This window comes from Balaenoptera physalus (genome assembly GCF_965194825.1).
Source record: "Balaenoptera physalus genome assembly, chromosome: 4".
NCBI lineage: Eukaryota > Metazoa > Chordata > Mammalia > Artiodactyla > Balaenopteridae > Balaenoptera > Balaenoptera physalus.
In genome coordinates this window covers 62,809,083-62,828,283 of record NC_138891.1, presented here as the reverse complement: position 1 = coordinate 62,828,283, position 19,201 = coordinate 62,809,083, and the positions used below count along the sequence as shown (strand labels likewise).

General features: G+C 39.9%; 1 protein-coding gene and 1 pseudogene across 9 annotated transcripts in view; both read right to left on the bottom strand.

Moving 5' to 3' along the window:
* The window catches only part of YEATS2 (YEATS domain containing 2), a 107,903-nt gene that overhangs the window by 11,495 nt on the left and 77,207 nt on the right, over window positions 1-19,201 (bottom strand). For 6 of the 8 annotated variants that reach the window (XR_014262969.1, XM_082459945.1, XM_082459949.1 and 3 more), the window contains 8 exons: window positions 18,660-18,918; window positions 16,325-16,486; window positions 13,881-14,026; window positions 12,945-13,103; window positions 9,757-9,933; window positions 8,748-8,934; window positions 3,822-3,950; window positions 3,228-3,326 (listed from right to left, as the gene is read on the bottom strand). Coding sequence is in view for 7 of the 8 variants with exons in the window: in XM_082459945.1 (XP_082316071.1) it covers window positions 3,228-3,326; window positions 3,822-3,950; window positions 8,748-8,934; window positions 9,757-9,933; window positions 12,945-13,103; window positions 13,881-14,026; window positions 16,325-16,486; window positions 18,660-18,918 (1,318 nt within the window). In the remaining variant the exon portion in view is untranslated. The remainder of the gene's footprint in view (window positions 1-3,227; window positions 3,327-3,821; window positions 3,951-8,747; window positions 8,935-9,756; window positions 9,934-12,944; window positions 13,104-13,880; window positions 14,027-16,324; window positions 16,487-18,659; window positions 18,919-19,201) is intronic. The other 2 variants (XM_082459947.1, XM_082459948.1) reach the window with 1 other exon arrangement.
* The window catches only part of LOC309659832 (large ribosomal subunit protein eL29 pseudogene), a 183,950-nt pseudogene that overhangs the window by 108,028 nt on the left and 56,721 nt on the right, over window positions 1-19,201 (bottom strand). The window lies entirely within an intron of this gene.

Below are 19,201 nucleotides of genomic sequence, written 5' to 3'. Positions count from 1 at the left end.
TTTGGTGATAGAATAGTATCTCACTACGGTTTTAACTTGCATTCCCTTGATGACTGATGAGGTTGAACAACTTTTCATTTCCTTATGAGATATTTCAATATCCTCTTCTGTGAAGTACCTGTTTACATTTCTTGCTCTTTAAAAAAAATTAGTGTCAGTCTTTTTCATATTGATTTTTAGGTCTGTGTATATTCTGAACAGAACTCCTTTGTCAGATATATCAATTGCAAATTATCTTCCAGGATGTGGCTTGACTTTCACTCTTAATTTTGTCCCTCTAATAAAATGAGGTTCCTAGAGTTAATAAAGTCTAATTTATCAATCTTTTCTTTTACGGCTAGCTTTCTTGTGTGTTCTTTGCCCAAGGTCATGAAGATATTCTCATATTCTTTTAGAAGCTTTATTGTTTTACCTTCACATTTAGTCTGTGATCCAATTTAAATTAATTTCTGTTTATGGTGTAAGGCAGGGGCCAAGTTTTGTTGTTTCCCCAAATGGATATATCCAATTAACTCAGCTCTATTTATTGAAAAGAACACCCTTTCCCTACTGAGTTTGTCATACATCAGTTGACTATATATGCATGAGTCTATTTCTGGGCTCTTTTTTCTGTTCAATTATTCTGTTTCTTTTAAAAAATTTTATTTTTAAACAATTTTTAAAGGTTATTTTCCATTTGCAGTTATTACAAAATATTGGCTATATTCCCTGTGTTGTACAATACATCCTTTGAGCTTATCTTACAACCAACAGTTTGTACCTCCCACTGCCCCACCCCTATATTCTGTCTATTCTTAAACCAATACTACACTATCTCAATTACTGTAGCTTTATAGTATATATATATCTGGTGGCCCAAGTCCCCTGGCTTTTCATTCTTCAAGACTGTCTTAGCTACTCTAGGCCTTGCATTCCCATATACATTTTAGATTTAGCTTGTCAATTTCTGCACAAGCACAAAAACAACAATGTAGGGATTCTGACTGGGACTGTATTGAATCTATGTCATTTGGGGGGAGGATTAATAACATATCAGGTCTTTCAGTAAATTAATATAATTAAATAATATATTTATAATTATTTATAATTTATTATATTTATAAGGGTATATCCTTCCATTTATTTAGATCTTTTAAATTTCTCTCAGAAATGTTTACTGGGTTGTCAGCAGTTAATTTCTATATAGAAATCAAAATGGCTTTAGTATGTATATAGACTTGTATTGAGTGACCTTGCTAATTTCACTGTTAGCAATACATCTTCCCCCAACCCCTAGTGATTCCAAGACTTCAAAAAACAAAAGAAAGGCCTCAGAAAAAGTTCAGATACTCCAGTTCTATAGGTGCAAGTATAGTCACTTTATTTATTTATTTATTTGGCCACACTGCATGGCTTGCAGGTTCCTAGTTTCCCAACCAGGGATTAAACCCAGGCCATGGCGGTGAAAGCACCTAGCCCTAATCACTGGACCTCCAGGGAATTCCTGCAAGTATACTCACTTTAATCTGGCACTCAAACAATTACAAAATTATATAATCAGCATATTCAGGTTGGGATAGCTATTCTACTGGAGAAATGAAAACATATGCTGAGACTTACAAATAATAGCCCCAAACTGGAAATAACCCTAATCTCCACTAACAGGAGAAAGGATAAACAAATTATGGTATATCCATCCATCCCTACAATGTGGAATACTACTCACCAACAACACGGTTGAATCTCAAAAACATTGCAGTGAGTGAATGAAATCAGACACAAAAGAATGTATGTACTTCCATTCACATAAAGTTTAAAAATAGAGACAACTAATCTATCATAATAGAAATCAGAACAGTGGTTGCCTATACGGGATGGGAATTGCCTGGAAGGGGGCACAAGGTGATGGAAATTTCTATAGCTTGAATGCAATATTGGTTACTTGGGTTTATGCATTTGTCAAAACTCATCAAATGGTATGCTTAGTATCTTTGCACTTCACTACACAAAATTTTCCTCAATTAACATCAAAACAGAGATGCTCTGGCCCCAGTCCAAAATTAATTGAATCAGAATCTGTATGAGGAAGGCCTATGATATATACCTACTGCTGAGAAGAAACGGTGGTCTAGATTAGTATCAATTCTTTCATCAGGACTAGCTAACTTTTCCTATAAGGAACTAATCAGTAAATATTTTAGGTTTTGTGGGTCATATGAGCTCAGCTAGAACTACTCAACTCTTGAGGTTGCAGTGTACCCATGGACAATATGTAAATGAATGGGCATGGCCATGTGCTCATTAAAAAATGAGCAGCAGACTGCAGTCAGCCAACCCTTGCTTTAGATGGCCATGCTCTAAGTTCCAAATCCATCTCTTCACAAGACTATTATGAGAGATCCTGGCATGCCTGAAAAGTATTTCAAATTCTGACTTCACTGCTTTCTAGTTTTCTAGACTTGGGAAGTATGGACTTAGTATCTCCAAACTTCAGTTTCCTCATTTGCAAAATGGGCGTAATAGCTGTCCTAAAGTACTGTGATAATTAGTGATATATATATAAAGCAGCTAGCATGGTGCCTAGTACATTATAGGCTCTTACACATGGTAGCTATCATTACTGTAGATGTTACACATGTCAAAATATGTTGTTAACCCACTGCACTATCTCCATCTACTCAACAGTCAGAAATGTCCCCACTGCCAGCTGCCAAGGTCTGGCCCTACCTACAGCTCCTTTACTGCAACTACATACCCCAGATGAATACCTTTAATTGGTCTACTCCCCCAAACAAACCCTCTGAGTCTTTGTCTCTACTGTTCCCTTAATCTGGCATGCCCCTTGACCCCTCCACAGCTAAAAATGCTTCACTCTAAAGTCCAGGTTATAATCCGTGTCCCATACAAAGTGCTACACAAAAGTGCTACCCACCTCCACACCCCCAGCTTCCCTGACCAGACATCCTAGATTGAAATACTTCAGCATTCATTTTCCAGATCACTTACCCTGCATGTATCAGTCATTGCTTGCTGTCTACTGCAACTCTCTTCAACCTGATTATAAGTTCTTGGAGGGCAGAAATGATGCTTTACACATCTCTGTATTTCCCTTAATGTCAAGTCTATATATAAACACTCTACATATTTTTGAAGTGACTGATTCATGGATGCTGAAATTCAAGGGAGTCATATTACAGTAATGTCTTGCACAAAACTTCTGGGCAAATATACTGTGGGAAACTACATACCTTTTGTAACAGTTGCTGGAGCAGAGCTGGGGACAACTGGAGTTGGGGCAGCTACAGGCAGAATGGCAGGCGATTTGCTGGTAGGAAATGACTGAACCACTAACAGGCAAAAAAGGAGGAGAGGATATAAGTAATATAGAAATTATTTTAATGAAAATGATCTAACTCCCAGGTGGTAGCCCCTCTGTAGACTACTAGCACAAAAACAATTTCAGTACAACAGATATGGTCCTTTTTTAATACAGTGATTGACAAGGCGGCTGTTTACTATTACTACCAGGGTAAATGAGCTGGTATCTTCAACTGCGGAAATGGGGGCTTGTCACTAAACTCAGAAAATAAAAATCCAATTAACCTGCACTCTTATAAATACTTAAAATGTACCCCCCCCCCACTCAACTTAAGAAATGGGCAGTTGTTTAGAAGTCAGTGGATCATTTGGGTTTGACTTTCAGTCCTAGAGGTGGTGCCAGGGAGTATGGTGACAGCTCAAGGGCAGGCTGAAAAAGGGAGGAGCGGCCACCAAGTGACGGAATACAGACTTTCCCACCAGACAGACCCAGAGACAAGCACACCCACAGGTGAAGAACTCACCTTTATTCACAGGCATCAGTATCGTCTGCACACCTCCAGATGTGTTTACACTGAGTGGTTTGAGCTGGCTAGGGATTGTCAGGACAGCCTGCTGGGGATTGGACTGACTGGAGTGAATCTTTAACAATCCTAAAATAAGTTGGAAGATAAGGCCAAGCTGAAGATCAGATGCTTCCTTGAAGTTCATGCCCTCTTCAGCATTCATATTTTCTCACAGGAGGACATTCTTAGGACATTTACCCTTTCAACAAAGAAAGAGCTGGAAGCATGAGGCAATGGATGCAGCTGATTTCTCAATGAAGCAATGATGCGACAATAATGATTCATGTTTACCCTGCTATCATAAAGTAATACACAAATTTTTGGAAAAGTGGAAATAATAGGAAAGAGAAAAGTCATCCAGAGTCCTACTGCAGAGACAACCAGTATCATCATTTTGAGAGAGTTCTTTTCCATGTTTGTTTTTTATGACAATTTATTTGTTTTGTATATAGCTGTGATATGTACAAACTGGATGTAAAATTTTGTATTTTGATTTGGATAACTGTCATTTTCCTACTTAAAAACCTTCTCTGGCTCTGGATTGCCTAGAGAATGTTTCCAAAATTAGTCAAAGCATTCAGAGTCCATTTTAATCTGGTCCTAATTTATCTGCATCTCCTTTACAACAACCTTACATATCTAATACTTCAGTCTGTCTACTCACCATATCTTATAATTTCCTATCTCTGTGCAGCCTTTATTTTTCAAACCAGATATTCTCCACTTATTTTAGAAAGGGTCATCCTCTCCCACTTTGCTTTAAAAGAATTTCCATACTCCCATTTCCATTATAAAACTATTCTAGACATTCAGAGGGCCAGTAAAAAAAGTGACAAAAAGAGAGTACACAAGATACAACACAAACACATATTATAACAACTACTTAAAAACAGCGACAGACAGGACTTCCCTGGTGGCGCAGTGGTTGAGATTCCGAGCTCCTAATGCAGGGGGCCCGGGTTCGATCCCTGGTCGGGGAGCTAGATCCCACATGTATGCTGCAGCTACGATTTCGCATTATGCAACTAAGGAGTCTGCCTGCTGCAACTAAGACCTGATGCAGCCAAATAAATAAATTAATTAATTAATTAAATATTTTTTTTAAAAAAACAGCCACAGAGGCTAAAGATACTTTAAGGCACTGGAATGCAGTTAGCTTGAGTTAAGAGAAGGAATAGTCTTAAACACTTTCAAGAACAAAGCCTTAAATAAACAAGAAAATCGTTCTTTGGAATAGATGAGTGTTAAGATCAGTCAAGTAGTAATTCCTTAACTGAGATGTGCCCTCCAAGAGTACAACAATGACCTGATTTCTTCGTATTTTTAAAATTCTTATTTCTATCAAAACATTACATGCTCATCAGTTGAAAAGTTAAAAAGTGCTAAAAGGCATATCACTAAAAATAGCCATCCTCTGCTCCACCTCCCTGTCTTCATCTGGTTCCCCAGTAGCATACACTTTTAACCCTTTTGGTGTTTTAATATTTATCTCAGCATTTTTTAAAAGAATGTGTATACTGTAGGCCTTGATTCATTTTGATGTTACACACTGACTTACTATTAAGGTAGATAAGCATTGTAAGGCATTTATACCCTCTCTTCCCTCTCCTCCAATATTGGTCTCTATCGATCCAAAGAATATCATGATGCTATGACTCGATCTCATTTTCTGGAGTTAATAATTTCCTTCTTTTTCATTTGCTTATTTAGTTCTCCTTCAACATCTTACTAAAGTCTTCCCATGTCCTTCAAAAACGCTATAAATCACCCTTTATACAGTTCTTCACATGGTCAAACCTCCTAAATAATTTACAGTTCCATTTTTAAAATAAGAGCTATCCTTCCTGGGACTCTCTGATATGCTCCAATTTGGACTGTTGCTTTCTAGGCCTGCTGCAAAGCCTTCATTCGGGGAGCGCCCTTTCACAGTTACCCTGGGAATTCCCTTTGCCTTCCTCTCTATTTTTGTCCTCTTTCTTGGTCTACACCTCTTCACTCTGGTGAAACATGTATTTTAGTTATGTTTTGAGACAAGGTCATAGAAAATACATTTGAAACGTTGTCTGTCAGAAAATATTTCTACCCTCATACTCAGTAAAGATCTGGCCAACTACAGAATTCTAGACTACAAGAATTCCCCCGTAGAATTTTGAAAAGCAATATTCTAGCTTCCAGCACTGCTACCGAGAAGCCCAATGATAATGTAATTTCTAAACTTTTCTGTTTATTTTTCTGACAGCTTTTCAGATCTTCTCCTTGTCACTGGTGTTCTGATTTCATGAACTGTGCCTTCATGTGAGCCACCTTTCACTCATTGTGCTGGACACTGTGCCTCTTGAACCTGGAAGTTCATGCCCTTCAATTTGGGGATAAACTGTTTCATTTCTTGGATCATTTCTTTCCCATTATTTTCTGTTTTCTTTCTGGAACTCCGTTTAGTCTCATGTTGCCAGGGCTCCCTAATACATCATCAAAGTTTCTTTCTTAGTGTCTACTTCTTGGTCTATTCCCTGCTTCCACCTTGTGCCCCATAGTTTAGTCTAAATGCTGTAGCCAGTGACCTGTTAAAAGGAAAAGGCAGCTCGTGTTACTCCTTAGCTGAAGACCCCCCAATGGGTTCTCTTGAAGTAAAAATCAGTGTTCTTACAATGACCTACAAAGGCCCTATGTGATTTGGCCCCCAGCACTCTGACTTTACCTCCTAGTTCTCTTTCCCTTGCTTACTCTGCTCTAGTCACAATGGCAACCTTGTTCAAAACAGTTTGTAATGCACACAAAAAATTTAATTGAAAAATTAAAGGTTATACCTCAATTAAAAAAAAAAGGATATACACACACACACACACACACACAAAATGGTCAGTAGAAAACAGTTTGATTCTTTTATGAAAATAATATACAGAAAGTTTCATCAGCAGTATTTCAGGAAACTAGAACTTAAAGCAAGAGACTTCATTTAAAAATCAGAAAAAAGGAGGGCATTCATTTCTTAAAATAGTAATTCCTTCTATTTCTACAATTTCTACTCCAGTGCTAACACAGTACCTCTAAACATTCAGTTAGCAGAGAACAAGCACTCCCCATATAAAAACTTGGTCGATTTTAACTGGGAGGTAGAAATCATGGGAAAAATAAACCAGCCTTAATCTTTTGGTCTCTACGCAAAAAGCAAACAAAACGTAGGGGCTTGATTTAGACTCATGTATGGAATCTAGTGATAAGAAGAACCACAAGAATATCCACAATCTTTTTTTTTTTTTTTAAATACCCAAGAGTCGTTAAGATGGTTTATTTATAGACCAAAAAGCTCACAAGCCTGTGCTTTTATTTTACCAAACTACATGCAGTAACAGGGAAGAATATGCACAATCTTTATGCAAAGGTACTAAGGTATGTGTGTGTATGTATTTATGTTTGTGTATGTGTCTGTATATACATGTGTGTATGATATATAGATCATATATATATTAGCGATACTCAGTTTTTTTCTGTATACCAGTGCCAGTTGGTAAACTATAATTAATCTGCAACAAGGCAATACAGATACTGAGTGTTCAAAAGTTTTGTAACAGTTTGACTTTGTTGTGATATTTTTATTGTATTTTACAGAAGTATCTGTCTGTACTAGATTATAGTAAAACAAAGTTGACCTTTCAAGTTTGAGAAGTAATGCTGTATATTATATCAGCCCCTGACATCTGGGACAGTACAATGTAATCAAACACATTAATATTTGTGGCAAAAGATGAATACTCATATTAAGTAGTATAAACAGCCTGTCAACGGAGGTCAGATTTCGCCCTAAAATTCATTATGGGGAAAAACAACAATAAACAAACCTTTGGTTTTCACAGCTTTTTGGATTTCAGAATTGCAGATAAGGGAATGTGGACTAACAACAACGATGACACTAAAATTGATAACGGCAGCAATTATTTATATAATGGCAACTACATGTCAGACGGTATCCTAAGCATTTTTATATTAACTCATTTAACCGTCTCAACTTTATGAGGTAGGTATTAGGCAATCTGGCTCCAGGATTTGTGCTCTATGTTACCCAAAGAAGTAAAACGCACACTCTTCCAGGGCCATTCAGGGTGGGCACAGAGAAAGGATACATCTTACCAAAGCTCAAGCATGTCATTCTAACACTACCCAATATAATAACTACTGTTAAAAATCATGTCTTGGGGCTTCCCTGGTGGCACAGTGGTTGAGAATCCGCCTGCCAATGCAGGGGACATGGGTTCGAGCCCTGGTCCAGGAAGATCCCACATGCTGCGGAGCAACTAAGCCCGTGCACCACAACTACTGAGCCTGCGTGCCACAACTACTGAAGCCCTCGCGTCTAGAGCCTGTGCTCCACAACGAGAAGCCACCGCAATGAGAAGCCCGCGCACCGCAACGAAGAGTAGCACCCGCTCGCCACAACTAGAGAAAGCCCGCGCACAGCAACGAAGACCCAACACAGTCAAAAATAAATAAATAAAATAAATTTATTAAAAAAAAAATCATGTCTTGGAGTCAACAATGCTAACTTAATTTTATATACTTTGTTTATGAAAGCAAAAAGAGACGTATGATGTTTTACCATGAGTTCCATGCAAAACTGCTGATAAATACCCAGAAGAGTTCCAGATGGCTAATGTTTTATTATATCAGTTAAGAATTGTTATTCAATCCTTAAAAACCTTTCAGACTTGAAAATTTACACCTAGATTTTAAATAAGAGTAATTCATCTAAAAGGCAGCTATATGGAAAATGCTGCCGAATTAATGATTTTTAACAATTTATTATTAAAAACTGTTATTATGTAAGACCTTCCACAAATACTCTAGCCCAAAGAAGGGAGCGAGAAATAATATTATGGTACAACTGACCTGATACTGTGGCCTTTCCAGAGATGGGGTTTGGTGTGGACACCAGAGACGTAGCACTGATGACAGAGGGGGCAGCAGCCTTGCAGGGTCCCATGGTGGCTGGGCTCACACACACTTGCTGCTGCCCAGAAGTTTTCATTACAGAAGTCACAGTAGACGATGAACTGGGAGCTGTTCCTTCCGACTGCTAACCCACAGGACCAGAAATAATAGATATTAAGAAGAAAGTACTGTAACTTAGAACAGTGACTGCCGTGTAGCATATCCAATAAATATTAGCTATTAGCTATTATTAGCTACCTATTCAATGTCATGCCATTTAAAAAGACTGCTTCTCTAGTTTGGTGGTTCCTACGCTTTCACATTTCACGGACCAGGAAATTTTTTAAATTTTAAAGCAAGGAGGTATCATAGGATTACCACATTAAAAAAATTCACCACCTATTATATCACTTCATAAAAGGATATTTCAACACTCCCCCCATAAGAGGACATAATCTCAGAATGTAAAAATGGAATAATATGAGCTTTATTAAAAACTCACTATACAGCTTCCCTGGTGGCGCAGTGGTTAAGAATCCGCCTGCCAGTACTGGGGACATGGGTTCAAGCCCTGGTCTGGGAAGATCCCACATGCTGCGGAGCAACTAAGCCCGTGCGCCACAACTACTGAGCCTGCATGCTGCAATTACTGAAGCCCAGTTGCCTAGAGCCTGTGTTCTGCAACAAGAGAAGCCACCGCAGTGAGAAGCCTGCACACCACAACGAAGAGTAGCCCCCGCTCGCCGCAACTAGAGAAAGCCCGCGAGCAGCAAGGAAGACACAACGCAGCCAAAAATAAATAAATAAACTAAATTAAAATAAAATAAAATGGTGAATTTTATGGTATGTGAATTATATTTGAATTTTTAAAAAAGTAATATGGCCCAGTAGTGTGCCTGATGAATATCTTACATTTTTACTGCTTTTATGCTTCATTATGGTTTTCCACTATCATGCTACTTCTCACCTGTTGCGCAGGACCATTTGCTGAGAGGGCTACAGCTGGGGAACTGGCAGTTGTAATAACTCCTCCTGCTACTCTCAGCATTGTGGTTCCAGGCTTTGAGAGTTGTGAGGTGGCTGGCACAGACTTCAATGTGCTATCAGATATTTTCATTAGAGATGCCTGTGCCCCCGGGGCCGCCTGCAGAAATAAAATGGATTGGAGTAATAAGTTACCCTGGTTAACAGGCACAATTTAATCCTTACCTACATACACCCCCCAAACAGTGCATCCCCAAGAAAGTCTTGCTAATTAAAACTATATGAAGGGGACTTCCCTGGTGGCACAGTGGTTAAGAATCTGCCTGTCAATGCAGGGGACGCGGGTTCGAGCCCTGGTCCGGGAAGATCTCACATGCCACGGAGCAACTAAGACCATGTGCCACAACTACTGAGCCTGCGCTCTAGAGCCCATGAGCCACAACTACCAAGCCCACGTGCCACAACTACTGAAGCCCGCACACCTAGAGCCTGTGCTCTGCAACAAGAGAAGCCACTGCAATGAGAAGCCCGTGCACCGCAACAAAGAGTAGCCCCTGCCTGCTGCAACTAGAGAAAGCCCGCGCACAGCAACAAAGACCCAACACAGCCAAAAATAAAGAAAAATAACAAAAATAAAGAATGATCAATACACACATGGGTAAATCTCAGTAACATTCTGTTCAACAATAGAATCTAACATAAAAGACTATATACTATATAATTTTGTTGATACGAAGTTCAAGAACAGACAAAAGCTAATCTATGGGGCTTCCCTGGTGGCGCAGTGGTTGAGAATCCACCTGCCAATGCAGGGGACACGGGTTCGATCCCTGGTTTGGGAAGATCCCACATACTGTGGAGCAACTAAGCCCGTGCGCCACAACTACTGAGCCTGCGTGCCACAACTACTGAAGCCCGCGTGCCTAGAGCCCGTGCTCTGCAACAAGAGAAGCCACCACAATAAGAAGCCTGTGCACCACAACGAAGAGCAGCCCCTGCTCACTGCAACTAGAGAAAGCCCGCGTGCAGCCACAAAGCCCCAACTCAGCCAAAAATAAATAAATAAAATAAATAATTTTTTTAAAAAAATCTAATCTATGGTGACAGAGACAGAAAAATGGTGATAGAAAAAAACTGGAAAGAGAAATGAGGGTATGTTTTAGAGTGATGGAAATGCTCTATATCATGACTGGGATAGTGCTTGCAAGAGCATACACATTTGTCCAAATTCCCTGAGCAGACATTTGTGATCTGTGCATTATTCTATGTAAATTATACCTTAATAAAAGGCAACAGCAAACATCTTAGCTGTGGCAGAACAGAAAGAAAGTCACTGCACTGGCTGCAACATGAGCGGATTAGAAGAAATTAGCTAAGATTTTAAAGAACTGCCTAAAGAATTCTGGGGCCTCATACCTGTTTAAAACAGCAAAGAGCATCTGACCAAAGGGAATTTAGTACTCAAGGAAACCAAATGCTGGTAATTTGAAAAGATCAATAAAGTTGATAAACCTTCTAGCTAGACTGATCAAGAAAAAAAGAGAAGATACATAATTACCAAAGTCAAGAATGAAAAAGGGGACATTACCAAAGATTCCACAGACATTAAAGGATAAGGGAAAATTATGAACAAGTTTGTTCCAAGAAATTCGACTACTTAGATGTAATAAAAAAAAATTCCTTTAAAGATATAAACTACCAAACCTCCTTAAGACAAAATAATGTGAATAGTCAGTCTTATCAATATATCTATTAAATAAATTGAAATTGTAGTTAAAAACCTTCCCAATTAGGAAAACTGCAGGCCATTACGGCTTCACTGGTGTATTCTGAACAGTAAGGAAGAAATAATACCAAGTCGACATAAACTCTTCCTCCCAAAAAGTGAAGAGGAGGGAGAAGTTTCCAACTCATTTTATGAGGCCAGCATTACTCTGATACCAAAACCAGAGAGAAATTACAATGAAAACTACTGACCAATATCCCTTGCAAAAATTCAAATTCAGGGCTTCCCTGGTGGCGCAGTGGTTGAGAATCTGCCTGCTGATGCAGGGGACACGGGTTCGAGCCCTGGTCTGGGAAGATGCCACATGCTGCAGAGCAACTAGGCCCGTGAGCCACAACTACTGAGCCTGCGCGTCTGGAGCCTGTGCTCTGCAACAAGAGAGGCCGCGATAGTGAAGAGGCCCGCGCACCGTGATGAAGAGGGGCCCCCGCCTGCCGCAACTAGAGGAAGCCCTCGCACAGAAACGAAGACCCAACACAGCCAAAAATAAATATAAAAATAAATAAATAAATAAAAGATTAGTATTAAAAAAAAGAAATTCAAATTCAATTCAACAATACATTAAAAGAGGATAACATATCACAACCAAGTAGGGTTTATTCTAGGAACGCAGGGTTGGTTTAATATTTGAACAATCAATGTAATTCACCTTATTAACAAACTAAAAAAGAAAAACCATATGATCCTCTCAATAGACACAGTAAAAGCATTTGACAAAAATCCAATATCATTTCATGCTTTGAGAACTGCTGATCTACATTCAGTCATAAATAGTGCATTATTTGTTGATATCCACAGTCTGTATCCTTCTACACTTTGTTTCATTTGGTAAGTTTTTGAGATTTAGCTATAGATTCTCCTGCAGATGATTATGATATCCCTCGCCCAGTTAAAATTCCCTGTCATTATTCTTCCGCCTATACTAAAGAAGCTGTAGAAACATACACCAAACTCCCTATAGCATTTACTTACTATATGGATATTGTGGCTGAAATCACCTATAACACTATTCAGAATCTCCTATATGAAGTCCCTCCAGAGAAATTTTAGAATGAAGTGTCTAGAAAATCTTTGTTTCTTCTAAGAAAATATTATGTGGTTATTTTTTTTTCCTCTCACAAATGGTGTGAATTTTATAACTGATCATTGTTCTCATTTTGCTTTGGCAAATTTTATTAAATATACAGGACATTACTGTTTGCATATCTAAACAACTCTCTGGTCTTATCTTCTCATTCTACTTATATTTTCCCAAATCTTAAGATTTTCTTCTTATTTTTCTATACTATTTTATTGCTTATTTTCTTAGGTCACAATAATTTCTTTGTGGAAAGAGACAAGCTGTAAATATTTGCATGTGTGTGTGTGTCTGTGTGTGTATTTACCTGGGTAAACAAAGTGGTTTTTTGTCCAGAGATGACTTTTAATGTTTGCTGTCCTTGTGCAGAGGATGTGCTGACTCCCAGTGTTCCTTGGACCACTGACCCCGTAGTCAGCTGTTTTCCAGATGTCTGGGGTGATGGCTGGCCAACTAAAAACGTGCCCTAAATTACAAACAAATAAAGACCTGATCAGTAATTTGTTAAGTTCAAATGACTTGCTCTGATTCTTTAAATCACAAGGTCCCATATTATAAGCGACAATGCTACCCTTCAATTCTACAACTCATCAAAATGATTAAAAAGAATAGCTCTGCTCTCAGTGTCACTACCAACAGTTATCCCCACTTCTCAAACTTCGAACTGGAGTTACAGAGCAGGCTGTTGGAAGCTCAAGTTTTACAATCTAGTCCCCTCATAGCTGGATTTAATCCTTCAGACTGATAACTATCCACTCTCTCACTAAGAACATCTAGAACCAAAATTCCATTCCCTTCCTTAGAGAGGAGCCAAGACCAGCGACAAGGGGAAAGAAAGAAGGCAGACACCTGTTCCTAATCTTGAATCCAATGGAACTCCAAACCATAACTTGATACTATCTCTCTGGTTACGTCTAGGAGAAAATTTTCAACTGCACATTAATACTATTCCAAATCCATGAGAGGCAACAGCATAGCAAAGATCTTTCAGAAAGATCTGGGTTTAAATCCAAACCCTACCACTAGGCTTAGCGGAGAGATCTTGGATAAGTTACGTAAGTCCTTCTGAATCTCCACTCGCTTTTCTCTCAAAACAAAGCAAACCCAAAATAATACAGATTTATAACATGACTAAAATGTTAGTATTGACGCCTGATCCCAGAGCTGTAAAGGTAAATCCACTATAATTAAAGGCAGTCATTAAATAACTGATTTAAAAGATACCAGTCACAAATGACCAGACCTGAGGGGTTTGCTTGAGGATGTAAGATGTGTACGTCAGGTGCTGGGATATCCCTCCGGGGCCGGCAGGGCTTTGGGCTCCTCCGGTTCCTCCTCCACTGCCACTGCCGCCACCACCGCTACTGGCAGCCGAGCCAGACTGGAGGTCTGAAAACACAACCAATGACAAAGTATTAAGAGAAGGCTTAAGAGAAAAAACAGATGAGCCCAGAGAGATGTTTCCCTTAGGGCTCCACTCCTTCCCTTTCCTTCTTTCCTCCTTTTTTTGTAATATACAAGTCCGTGACAAGAGTGAGAACTTCCTAACGCTGAAGACTGAAATATATTTACGTTTGACTGAATGATGGTCGACTAGTTCAGCTCTGAGTACTGTACTACAATGAAGAACTTATCTTTGCAAGTGTTTTAGCTTAGTTGTGAGAGATCGACAGTCAGATACATTTTCTAACCAAGTGTTTTTTTTGTTTGTTTGTTTTTAATTTATTTATTTATTTATTTTTGGCTGCGTTGGGTCTTCGTAGTTGCTCGCGGGCTTTCTCTAGTTGTGGCGAGCAGGGGCTACTCTCAGTTGTGGTGCACGGGCTTCTCACTGTGGTGGCTTCTCTTGTTGCAGAGCACGGGCTCTAGGCGCGTGGGCTTCAGTAGTTGTGGCTCGCGGGCTCTAGAGCACAGGCTTAGTAGTTGTGGCGCATGGGCTTAGTTGCTCCACGGCATGTGGGATCTTCCCGGACCAGGGCTCGAACCTGTGTCCCCTGCACTGGCAGGCAGATTCTTAACCACTGCGCCACCAGGGAAGCCCTAACCAAGTGTTTTTAACCAACACTTAAATGTGCTCAGAGAAGTGCTCCCAAACTTTCTGGCATCTGATTCAATTTCAGTGAAACTGCTGGAATTTAGTGTAATTTTGCAGTACTCTCTCTTTTCCATCTCCCCCCTGCTCTGGAAAAAACCAAGACTTTCCTCATATTTATAATGACTCCAGGTCTTTTTTTGCTTTTCAAATTCCACTTTAAAGCCTTTGTACCCTTTTTACTTCCCTTTTGGTGACATTATATATATAAACTAAACTCTAAGTAGCTCTCTGGATGAATTTTTGAAGACTTACATTGTCTTTCTCTTACATATCTAAATTTCTGATACACCACTGCTTAGGTATGAGGAAAAAACACCAGGGTAAGAGTGGAAATCGCCCATTACAGTCAGTAAACAAAACGGCTGACTAGCTTTTGAAACTGAGTCCCCCCTAAAACCAAATTCCCCTGCTGAGTTTATGATTCATCTCTCTATCCAAAACTTTATTCCCTTTCTTGTCCCCTCTGACCTCACTTCTGTGCTAACTGAACATTAATCAACCAGAGTCAGATGGCTAAACCTGCCGTTGTTAACGTCATTAATGTACTAAAATTGCTGTTGTAGGTAACATCGCTAAGGTAAAAACTCAAGATTGTTTCCCTAGGGCAAGATAAGCTAATAGACCCCGGAGCCATGGACCACCTGACCAGAGAAATGTAAACCAGAGACATCCTGACTCCCAAAACTATGATTAAGAAACATCACAAGATGATGATTAACCCCAGCTTCTTTGTTGCTCCCCTTTAAAAACCCTGAACTCAAAGACCAAGTTGGAGTGGATCTGAGACTTGTTTCCCACTCCCTTGCTTGCTGCCCTGCAATTAACCCTTACTTTGCTGCAAACTCCCACTGTCAGAAATGGTTTTCTGTACCACAGGCACACGAGCCCTTGCTTGATTACAATTACAACACTGCATTTTGGCAAGTGACTAATTTCAAATGAACCTAACTGCTGTACCAACTATACTTCTGACTCAGATGGAAATAATTCCTCTTACCCTTTCCTTTTCAACACTACCCAAATTGTTTTTCTCTATACGTCAAAGCAAAAGTTTATATAAGCCTAGATAAACCACCTCATTTCCTTGGGGCTTTACGTCTTACACACTAAGGCTGAGCCTGTATTTCTCTTGCCATCTCCAAACCTAGCAAACTTAAGACGCACATCTAAATAATGGCAAGCAGAGACACTTGATTCCAATCCTACTCCCATCCCCTTCAAAATAAAAACAGGCTTCCAGCAATCTTCTCAGGTGTCACCAGTTTTCAGATACCACTGACAGGAAGAACTCTTCTTTATTTCCAGCTCACATATACAGCTTTCTCCCAACACAACCTCAATAGCCATACCTCTTCACTGTAATTTGTTCCCAAACCCAGACTCTGAGCAGATAAGTCCAAGACAACAGTGTCACCTCCTAAGACTATGATTATTTAAACCCACTTCCAGTTAAAATGTGTGTATGTTTTAAATCCATTTGAGCAAACAGAGCTATGAAAATGCTTCCTGAAACAGGTAAGAACTGCCCCTCAGGTGGATGAGATGAACGTACCCAGAGACCCAAGAACCAAATGATTTAATGATGGACTAACTAGAATTGTTGGTAGCCCGCAGGATGGCTCCTTGAGGGATCAGCAGAAGTTTGCCTTTTCCTGAAGGGTTCTTGCTGTTCGTTGTAAGGTAGAGTTTAGTGCCAGGAGGCAAATTTGCCAAGTTGGCCAAATTAGTGGCTGGTAGCTGCAACGTTGCCATTACTAAAATGGTAAAGGGAATACAGGGAAAAAAAGAAAGAGGAAAAACATTAAGATAAACTGGAGCTGAGGGCAATGCTATCTCTAAAATTAAAACATACACAGAGTAGTAAAATACTTATTCAAAAACACTAACAAACAATAAACTCTACAGTTTGCTTCCTAGATGCACAATGCTTTAAAGGCTGACATTTTTCATTATCTTGCTAATTAAAATACTTACATACTAGAAGAGCCTGCTACAAACTATAAAGAAACTTATATCTGTATATAAATAGAGTGACCATATGTCCTGGTTTGCCCAAAGCCATTACAATTTATACCTATGTCCCACTATAATTATTAATAGTGACTCTTAACTCTCAAAAGTAGTGTTGTTTAGACAATCAATAAAACAATCACCCTCTCTATGGATGAACACACATTTGCTTCTCATTTGTTTAAAGCCCCTTTATAGTCAATTTCTAGTGACGATGAATCTACTGATTTGAAACAAGACTTCTAGTCTTCCTCACTTTCTAAGAACTAAAAACAACTGGCACATATACTATGAAACTATAATTCATCTTTTAAAAGTCTCACCTATGTCAAACAGCTTTCACTTACCGCTTAGAATTTACTTCTCGATGCACATGGCTGTGAAACCTCTAAACATGAAAACTTTCTGCAGTTACTTTGTATTCGAATCTCCAGGAACTGAAGCCTACGGAACCACGTGAGTCCCGCAGGGAAAGGACTCTCAGCCTCCTCCCGCCTGCTACAGTAGTCCCCCTCAGGACCACTTCACTGTGCAGAGCTTTGGGAGGCGGGAACCCTAGAAGCTGCACCCAATATCAGGGACTGATATTAAACTGAGGGCCATCCCTCTTCATCATGACCAGAACTAATCTCATCTTACACCACTGTGCATCGCAGCCAGGCCAGGACTGCAGACCTCTCTGCCACCCGCACCCGGAGTCCCATCTCCACACGGCTCACGGTCCTTGATCTCAACCCATCTCCTCATGCTTTCTTCCTTCCCTGACTCTTTCACCATGCACCCCACTCCAGGAATTCCTGCTGTGATCACTACACCCTCTAGAACGTCAGCCTCCTTGAACATTATCTCTTTTTGTGGTAATTAAACCCATCAGTCCTCTGAAGATAAGACTTCCCCAGAACCGCCCCCCCCAACCCCCCGCCGCTAACTACGGGCTGTTTTCTGTCTTACCTCAATATCAGAGGGCTAGGACCAAGAAAGGAACATTTTTGCTCTCCAGTTTGACTTTCAGACCATTATCACCACTCATTCCAGAGGGGGAGAAAAAAAAGCCCTGCCTCTTTTCAGGCTCCTACTTAGCTATACCATCTCCCTCTCTTTTCTGTTCTCATTTACTGAACTCCCAAGTCACTTCCCCTCATTAGCTGAAGGCGGACTCTGGACTCAAAGTATTGTGCTCTATGCTAAGGGCTGTCATTCTCAGTGACAACACTATAGATGACTTATTTAATTCTCTGCCTTCTCAGCTGCTGTATCTTCTAAACTCCAAAGATCACTTCTTCTGGTCCATCTCAAACACTCATTTTTAATGCCACAAAAGAACTTTGTCAGCAGCAGCAATTCTTCACCTCTGAAATCTTTATTTTGGACCTCCACTACCCTTCTACCCTCCCAACTCACTGCTACTGTTCTTTAGCCTCATCAAGACCTTTAAAAATTAGTAAATATCAAATGCCTGAGGTATATTTCTTCATGCACTCACAGAAACAACACATTAAGGACTAAAACACATTCAAAGTGTTTAAACTTTTGTTTAGTAGAGAATGCCTTAGTCAAGTATCTCAAAATGCTGCTGGCAAATGACCATACCAAGACTGTAAGTCTGAAATAGAACGCAACATGGAAATAAGGACAAATGAGAATTATTCTTCAGACTTGAGAGCAGTATCAAGAAATACCCTCTATTTTTACTATTCCTGCTCATACCCACACACGCGCACGCACAACTTAGAGCAAAAGCCTCACAGGCCTCTATGTAAAACGTTACATGAAAAAGATTAACATGTTTTTATATACTCCTTATAACATCAACACACTAGGTTTTCCTAGAGAGAACCAAATCGCAAATAAAATCACTAGCACAGAGCATTTTGGAAGGGGCTGCTGCTGAAAGGGCCCCCGATTAGTATCAGTTACCTGAACCCTGGGATCCGCTCTTCTGAGGGCCAGCAGCAGTGACCTGAGCCTTGGTTAACGCTTGCACCGGCTGAGCGACAATGGTTCCTCCACCTCCACTCACAATTGCCTTGGCAACTCCTTGGGTCACAACTTGCTTTGGACCAACTGCTTTGGCGACAGACGAGCTGGCCTTGGCTACGAGGATCTGGCCGCCACTGATTGCCACTGCCTGCTTCACTGCCGAAGGTAGGGTAGACCCAACTGGCACCCCAACAACCTGTTCAAAACAGAGGAGAACCCAGCAGTGCTTCTTCTCATAGTCCCTTGAGAGGTCTTAAAGCAGCACAGTCACTCTGTTCTAGCAAAGAACAAAAGCAAACCCCTAGATACAACACATGGAGTCTAATTCAATCATCTAGGAATGCTACCTATGATGTGAACAGCAGTATTTCTCACCGTCTGGATGTTATTACAATAAAATGTTACAGCTTTTGTCTCAACCCCAGCTACTATCCATAACCTATTTTAATTATAAAAAGTAATATGTGTGTTTTTTTAAA